General features: G+C 35.8%; 1 protein-coding gene and 1 non-coding gene across 2 annotated transcripts; both read left to right on the top strand.

The window, feature by feature from the left end:
* The first annotated feature begins 208 nt into the window (after positions 1–208).
* On the top strand, positions 209–1,156 carry LOC122893335 (olfactory receptor 4K3). The gene has a single exon (XM_044230281.1). It carries the CDS (start codon positions 209–211, stop codon positions 1,154–1,156), a length of 948 nt encoding a protein of 315 aa, XP_044086216.1.
* Positions 1,157–7,451: 6,295 nt separating this feature from the next.
* LOC122894836 lies at positions 7,452–7,586 on the top strand. Its single transcript, XR_006381858.1, has one exon. It is a non-coding gene; the product is annotated as a U4 spliceosomal RNA (small nuclear RNA).
* The last annotated feature ends 590 nt before the right edge of the window (positions 7,587–8,176 follow it).

The following is an 8,176-nucleotide window of genomic DNA, read 5'->3' on the forward strand; positions in this document are numbered from 1 at the left end:
AGTTGAATCAAGTAAGATATCTGGAAAGTACATGGGGAAATATTTGACTACTGTGAGCAGGAAGTGATAAAACGGAACTATTTGGTAGTGGGCTGCCACTAAATTATTTCATGCAAAAAAAAATTTTTCATTTTGGATTTGATCACTGTATTTTTTCCTAGTTCTCCTCCCACTGGAAATGTCAGAGTCCTTCCAGAAATGAGACTGAATGGCCTGGAATAATCAGTCAGTCATAACTGAATTCATACTACAGGGTCTCTCCAGTTCTTGGGAACTCCAGATCTTCTATTTCCTGTTTTTCTCCATAGTATATGCAGCCACTGTACTGGGTAACCTCCTTATTGTGCTCACCATCCTGTCAGAGCCACGCCTTCACTCACCCATGTACTTTTTGCTGGGCAATCTCTCCTTCATTGACATGTCTCTGGCTTCATTCGCCACCCCCAAAATGATTGCAGATTTCTTCAGTGAGCACAAAGCCATCTCTTTTGAAGGCTGCATCACTCAGATATTTTTCCTGCATCTGTTAGGGGGTGCTGAGATTGTACTGCTGATATCTATGTCTTTTGATAGGTACGTGGCTATATGTAAACCTTTACGTTACTTAACCATTATGAGCCGAAGAATGTGCGTTGGGCTTGTAACACTTTCATGGATTGTTGGCATCTTCCATGCTATGAGTCAGTTAGCATTTACTGTCAATCTGCCTTTCTGTGGACCCAATGAAGTGGATAGCTTCTTTTGTGACCTCCCCTTGGTGATCAAACTTGCCTGTGTAGACACATACATTCTGGGAGTGTTCATGATCTCAACCAGTGGCATGATTGCCCTGGTTTGTTTCATCCTCTTGGTGATTTCCTACACTATCATCCTGGTCACTGTTCGGCAACGTTCCTCTGGTGGGTCCTCTAAAGCACTTTCTACTTGCAGTGCCCACTTCACTGTTGTGACCCTTTTCTTTGGCCCATGCATTTTCATCTATGTATGGCCTTTCACAAATTTCCCAATAGACAAAGTGCTCTCAGTATTTTATACCATTTTCACTCCCCTCTTGAATCCAGTGATCTACACCCTTAGAAATAAAGATGTCAAGGATTCCATGAGAAAACTTAGCAGACATATCTTTAAGTCTAGGAAGACTGATCTTACTCCTTGATTTCCTCATACAAAAATTAAATACTTGCTCTGCATTTATCCTCCTCATTCAGTTGATCAACAAAGTGATGCTACTGCAGAAACTGATAAGTTTATGGCAGAACTGTTTATGTAATCAGTCTCAGCACTTATTGAGTTCTGGTCATCTTAATTGTTCCACATACAATATAACATTAACTACAGGGCACCATCAAACCTATACTCAGCATTTACCACACAGAGATCCACTTTTTAACATTCAGCTTCTGACAGATGTAAACATTTATTTGAGTATTCCTTCCCCTGAGACATAGGCATGCTTTAAGGGTAGATTTTTCTCCCAGTCTCTTGTAATAACCTCTAAGAAAAGAGGCAAATGTGAAAGCACCAACACCTAGTATAGTAGCCTATACACTGAAGTTACAACGAGACTTTTTTATTGCTGACAAAGGTGCTAATGAATGGATTATTTTGGTTTGAAAGTCAGGAAAAGTGGGAGGTTTTTTGTAAGTAAAAATATTTGGTATTTAATTTTTTTATAACCCATCTTTGATGAGAGTAATAATGTACCTTATATATATTCTGTCCCTAAGTTCCCTAGAGGATTATCCAATTTTAAAACAATATAGTTAACTCCAGAAAATTCCTGTAGTCTTATATATATTAAATATTAATATGTGGTACACAGCAAATTCCAGCCACACTCCCATTCTAGAAGATGAAACTAAGACCCAAGGACACAGCTTTTTCAGGGTCATGCCAATTAGGGGCAGGATCTGAGTTATTCATCTGCAAATAGAGATGTATCTTTATTTTCTAAGCAGTAAAAAGTTATTTTGGAGCTATGTTTGTTGTATTGTTTTTATAATCAAAAGGTATCTTATAATTAGTAATGTCCTATAGGATCTTTGCCATTTTCACCCTGGTTAAACACAGTATTTGACTTAAGGAACCTATGAAATAGTAGCCTTTCAACATATTTGATATAGTTAATAACTGGAGTTTTTAGAACATAGAAATCATCTATCAGTATCTCTTTATTTTACAGATGATGAAATTGAGAATCAGGGAATAAAGTAACTTTCCCAAGTTCATACATCTATATGATGACAGGGTCTGTCCTAGAATGTGCCTGTTTTCTCTCTCTGTGTCTCCCTCCATCTCTGTCTCCCTCAACTGAACAAGGTCTAGGTTATCTTCAAGAGAATTTGGTCATTGTCATTCTGAGAGTTGCACACAGGAAAAATGTTTAATGCATATAAGTGGACTAACTGTAACCACAAATAATTATCCAACAGCCTGCCATTGTCAAAATTTGCATAATATTGTGATATTATACTAGGTTGGGTTTAGATAAAGACAGTTGAATATATAGAGATAGCCAATGGTATAAACATATTGTAAAGAGTTAAAAGATAAAACAATCATTAAGGGAATGGAAGAGCAGATAAATGGACAAACAGATGGATGGGGGAGTTGGATGTATAGCAGGGTAAATATGTAAAATCATAAATAAATGAATAAATATGTTAACTATATTGACTCAGTAGTCTGTGTACTAAATCTATACAACTGTAAATTGCAATTATCACTTGTTTAAAACTATTTAAAAAGTTATTGGATTTAGTAAAGTCAAAATGGATACTCTTAAATGTGTTTCTTTTTTTTCTTTAAATCTTATTTTATTTTTTCAGTGTTCCAAGATTGTTTATGCACCACACCCAGTGCTCCATGTAATACGTGCCCTCCTTAAGATCCACCACCAGGCTCACCCATCATCCCACCCCCCTGCCTTCCAAAACCCTCACTTTGCTTCTCAGAGTCGACAGTTTCTAATGCTTTATCTCCCCCTCCAATTTACCCCAATTCACTTTTCCTCTCCTTCTCCTAATGTCCTCCATGTTATTTCTTATGCTCCACAAGTAAATGAAACCATATGATAATTTACTTTCTCTGCTTGACTTATTTCACTCAGCAAAATCTCCTCCAGACCTGTCCATGTTGATACAAAAGTTGGGTATTCATCCTTTCTGATGGAGGCATAATACTCCATTGTATATATGGACCATATCTTCTTTATCCATTTGTCTGTTGAAGTGCATCTTGGCTCTTTCTACAGTTTGGTGATTGTGGCCATTGCTGCTATGAACATGGATCTGTTAGCCATTTCTATGTTTTCTTTGGAGAAGTGTCTGTTCACATCTTCTGCCCATTTTTAGATATGATTATCTGTTTTTTGGGGTGTTGAGTTTGAGGAGTTCTTTATAGATCTTGGATATCAGTCCTTTGTTTGTAGTGTCATTTGTGATTCTCAACAAGATCCTGGCTAATAGGGCGCCTGGGTGGCTCGGTGGGTTAGGCCTCTGCCTTCAGCTCAGGTCATGATCTCAGGGCCCTGGGATCAAGTCCTGCATCAGGCTCTCTGCTCAGCAGGGAGCCTGCTTCCCCTCTCTCTGCCTGCTTCTCTGCCTACTTGTGATCTCTCTCTCTTTTTCTGTCAAATAAATAAATAAAATCTTAAAAAAAAAATCCTAGCTAATAGGATCCATCCAACAATACATTAATAAGATTATCCCATCGTGACCAGGTAGGATTTATCCCTGGGATGCAATGTTCAACATTCACAAATCAATCAATGTGATGGAACAAATCAATAAGAGAAGAACCACATGGTCCTCTCAATTGATGCAGAAAAAGCATTTGATAAAATACAGCATCCCTTTGTGATTAAAATACTTCAAAGTATAGGGATAGAGGGAACATTCCTCAAATTCATAGAATCTATGAAAAACCCACAGCAAGTATCATTTTCAATGGGGAAACTGACAGCCTTCCCTTTGAGATCAAGAACACAACAAGGGTGCACACTCTCACCACTATTGTTCAACATCATGCTAGAAGAATCAGACAACAAAAAGAAATAAAAGGTACTCAATTTGGCAAAGAAGAAGTCAAACTCTCTCTCTCCACAGATTACATGATACTTTATATGGAAAACCCAAAAGACTCCATCCCAAACTACTAGAACTCATACAGCAATTCAGTAATGTGGCAGGATACAAAATCAATGCACAGAAATCAGTTGCTTCCTTATACACTAACAATGAAAATTTAGAAAGGGAAATGAGAGGATCAGTTCCATTTACTATAACACCAAGAACCATAAGATACCTGGAAATAAACCTAACCAAAGAGGTAAAGGATCTATACTCGAGGAACTTAAATGTGTTTCTTGTGATGCAGTACAACCACTTCAGTTTAGTAATATGTTTAATGGTCACTTGAGAGATCTACTGATGAATTAACACTAGTAAAAAAAAAATAAATACCTTTGGCTTATTTATGACTGTCTGAATATTATAAATCTGTTCTCCCACCTTCTCAACACTTGATTAGATCAAGTTTCTACATTGGGTCTTTCATATTTCATTCTGATCCATAGCATATGGTTGGCTGATCAGGGTAAGGAATGTTGCATATTTTTTGTCAGACTACATAATTTGTACTCCAGGTTAGCATCTTAACATACACAGTGATAGAATTATAGCCATATAAATATCATGAGTTTCATTATATGGAAATTGACATGTGCTTTAAAATAAAATTCCAAGTATTAGGAAAATAACATGGGAAATTAACCCCCAAAACAAAATCTAGATGGTTGGCATAAGCATCAACCTAAGAAAATTTGAGTAAAGGACTCTCTATTCTAACCCCTCCATCTACACAGTGCTCTCCCTCCTTGCCTCATATTCTTTGCTGACAATAAGTTATCTGAGCATGCTTTTTACCTATCATTTCATTGCTATGAGAAAGAAATCAAACACTGAGTCTCAACAGCCCACTGTAAAAGATAAATCTAGCAAACAATTTCAGGAAATAATCTAATTTTATGATTCCATTTCTTCACCTCGAAGAGTCAGTAGCCTAATTGAAACTGTGTGTAGTGTGGTGCAGTAGAGCAATTTTTTTTCTTCTCTTTTTTTTTATTTTTTGAGTAAGATAACCTGTTCCCTATTTACCTCTGTTGAGATTTACAAGTTGATCTCTAATTACAGTCTAATAAATGAAACCAGGAATAAATGTATATAAGGATATCAAATATTTAATATTATTCAAAAATTAAATGTACACATACAGAATAAAACTGAGATTTGTTTGAGACTGGATGAGCTACAGCAGTGAGCCATCAGCCCCAAACAGGGTTCCTGGAACCAAAATCCCTTTAGATGTATTTCTCTCCCATTGTTCCTGCTCAAAGAACCACTGTCCCCTGCTCATTATAGGAATCAAGAGGATAATCAGGAACGTGGCCTTTCATTTGATAATGCTGATGATGTAGCAGGGGATTGTTGACACTTTATTAACAAAAACTTCACCAAAAGTGATTTGTTTCATGTGCCATTTTTTTCTGGTCAGTTATCAGTTTGTGCTCCCCCCACCCCATTTTGTTCCTGAAAACCTATTTAGAAGATGATGTTATAGTTTGCATTTCAAAAAATTGTAATGGTTTTAGAACTGAGACATAGTACGACTTTATAACACACCCCTTCAAGGTTTAACCTAAGCCCCAACTCTTCAGAGGAGGCTTTTTCAATGCTTTTATTAACTTCTCTTTACTTTTTTAGAGCTAATATTTTCTGCATTATTAATTTTACACATTTCTTTAGATTGTTACTTAACCATTAAGTCTGTGTCATCTTCTTGTAATTTATAAGAATTTTAAAAACAAAAATTTTTCCCTTGTTTTTGTTGTTGTTATTCATATGTTTGGGTTTTTTTTTTTTTTAGTATCTGCCATAGCATTTGACTTAGAGCACAGTTAGAAGCAATGATTTGGTATAATTTTTAAAGTATTTACATTTTTCTAAATCTTTTTTGTTGTTGTTGTTATATTCCACTGTTCTTTGATGGTATCATAGTAATCACATAAATGTTGAGGTAGAGAGAATTTCAGAGATAAGTAGTTGCCTCTGTCAAATTCTTCCCCCATCAAATTCTGCCATTAATTATGGACCTTGTACAAACCTCTGATCTGATTAGATCAGATCAAGCACTATCATCATGTGTAGGACCTTTAATTGTCAATTCATTTTATCCTGTGGTAGTTCAAGTATAAAACTTCCTAAAAGTCAAGAGAAATTGTGAATGTCAGAATCTATAGGAAAAGGGACTCTGGTTTGATATTCTTTAAATAATCCTGGAAATCCAGGAAAATATGCATCCCATAAATTTTGGTATGTTGTGTTTTCATTTTCATATGTCATGAGATATGTTCTAGTATCTGATTTTCTTTTTTTATAAAATAGTTGTTTAAAAGTATGCTAATTTACACATATTTGTGAATATTTCCATTTCCTTTTGGTATTGGTTTTTAGTTTCATTCCACTGTGGTTGGAAGAGATGCTTGGGATGATTTCAATCTTCTTAAATTTGTAATGACTTGTTTTGTGACCTAGCATGTGATCTCTTCTGGAGAGTGTTTCATGTGCACTTGAGAAAAATGTATATTCTGGTCTTACTGGGTGAAATGTTCTGTATATGTCTGTTAGGTCCAGCACCTGCTGTTTCCTTACTCATATTTAGTCTGGATCATCTATCCATTATCATTTGGGGTATTGAAGTCTACTTTATTGTGTTGCTATCTATTTCTCCCTTCAGACCTGCCAATATTAGCTTTATATATTTATTTTTTTTAAATATTTTTATTTATTTATTTGACAGAAATCACAAGTAGGCAGAGAGGCAGGCGGGCGGTGGGGGGAGGCAGTCTCCCTGCCAAGCAGAGAGCCTGATGTGGGGCTCGATCCCAAGACCCTGGGATCATGACCTAAGCCGAAGGCAGAGAGAGGCTTTAACCCACTGAGCCACCCAGGAGCCCCTAGCTTTATATATTTAGTTAGGTGCTGTAATGGGCATATATATTCCTAATTGTAACATCTTCCTGTTGAATTGACCCATTAGCATTACATAATGACCTTCTTTCCTCTTGTGACAGTTTTTGACTTAAAATTTATTTTATTTTTTATTAAAATCTATTTTTTTCTGATATAAGCATATGGTTATATGATGGTTACCATTTGAATGAAATGTATTTTTCCATCCTTTCACTTTGAGCCTGTGTGTGTGTCCTTAATCTAAAGCAGATACCTTATAGAGAGCATATAGTTGGATCTTGCTTTTTATCCCTTTGGTGACCCTATGTCTTTTGTTTGGTGAGTTTAATCTATTTACATTTAAAGTAATTATTTTTAGATAAGGATTTACTGTTTCCTTAATTTTTTTCTGTTTTGTAGTTTCTTTTGTTTCTCTTCCTCAGCTTTGCGCAGTGGCAGTATCGTAGCCAATGAGGTTTATCCAAGGCGCGATTATTGCTAATTGTTCCTCTTCCTCTCATCATCTTCATTATCGGTGTGCTGCTTTTTTGCAATGGTATATTTTGATTCTTTTCCCTTTATTTTTTATTATATTGCTTCAGATTTTATTCTCTGTGGGTACCATAGGCTTGCAAAAAACTTTTTTTTATAGCAGTCTGTTTTGGACTGATAACAACTTCACTTTAATTGCATATAAAAGCTACACTTTTACCTCTTGACACATCCTTTGTAGTGTTGTTGTAACAATTTAAGCAGATAAAATAGCATGTCTAAAGGCCTCAAAAGAATGGATTATGGCACATGGGAAGAAGAATAAAATGAGTGTTCAAGGGGGAAAGGAATGCAAAATAGGGCTAAGGAGGTAAGCAAGGTTCAGATGATTCATGTCCTACTATACATTGTAATAATTTGTTATTGTATATTCCCTAACCACATTAGTGTTTTATCTGTGATACATAAAATGAAGTCTGTTACATTTTAAGCTTTTAGTAATAAATATTTGAGAATAAATACGTATATCATCTTCATCAATAGTAAAGTGAGCAATGTTAAAATCAGCATCAAATCAGAATATTTCACCTTTGCAGAGACAAGTACTGAACCATGTATGCCTCTACTGGGGATGTCCAGGTTTGTCCTATAATCCTTCCTGCTCCCTCTCCAGG

The sequence above is a fragment of the Neovison vison genome, chromosome 13 (genome assembly GCF_020171115.1).
Source record: "Neovison vison isolate M4711 chromosome 13, ASM_NN_V1, whole genome shotgun sequence".
Classification (NCBI taxonomy): Eukaryota; Metazoa; Chordata; class Mammalia; order Carnivora; family Mustelidae; genus Neogale; species Neogale vison.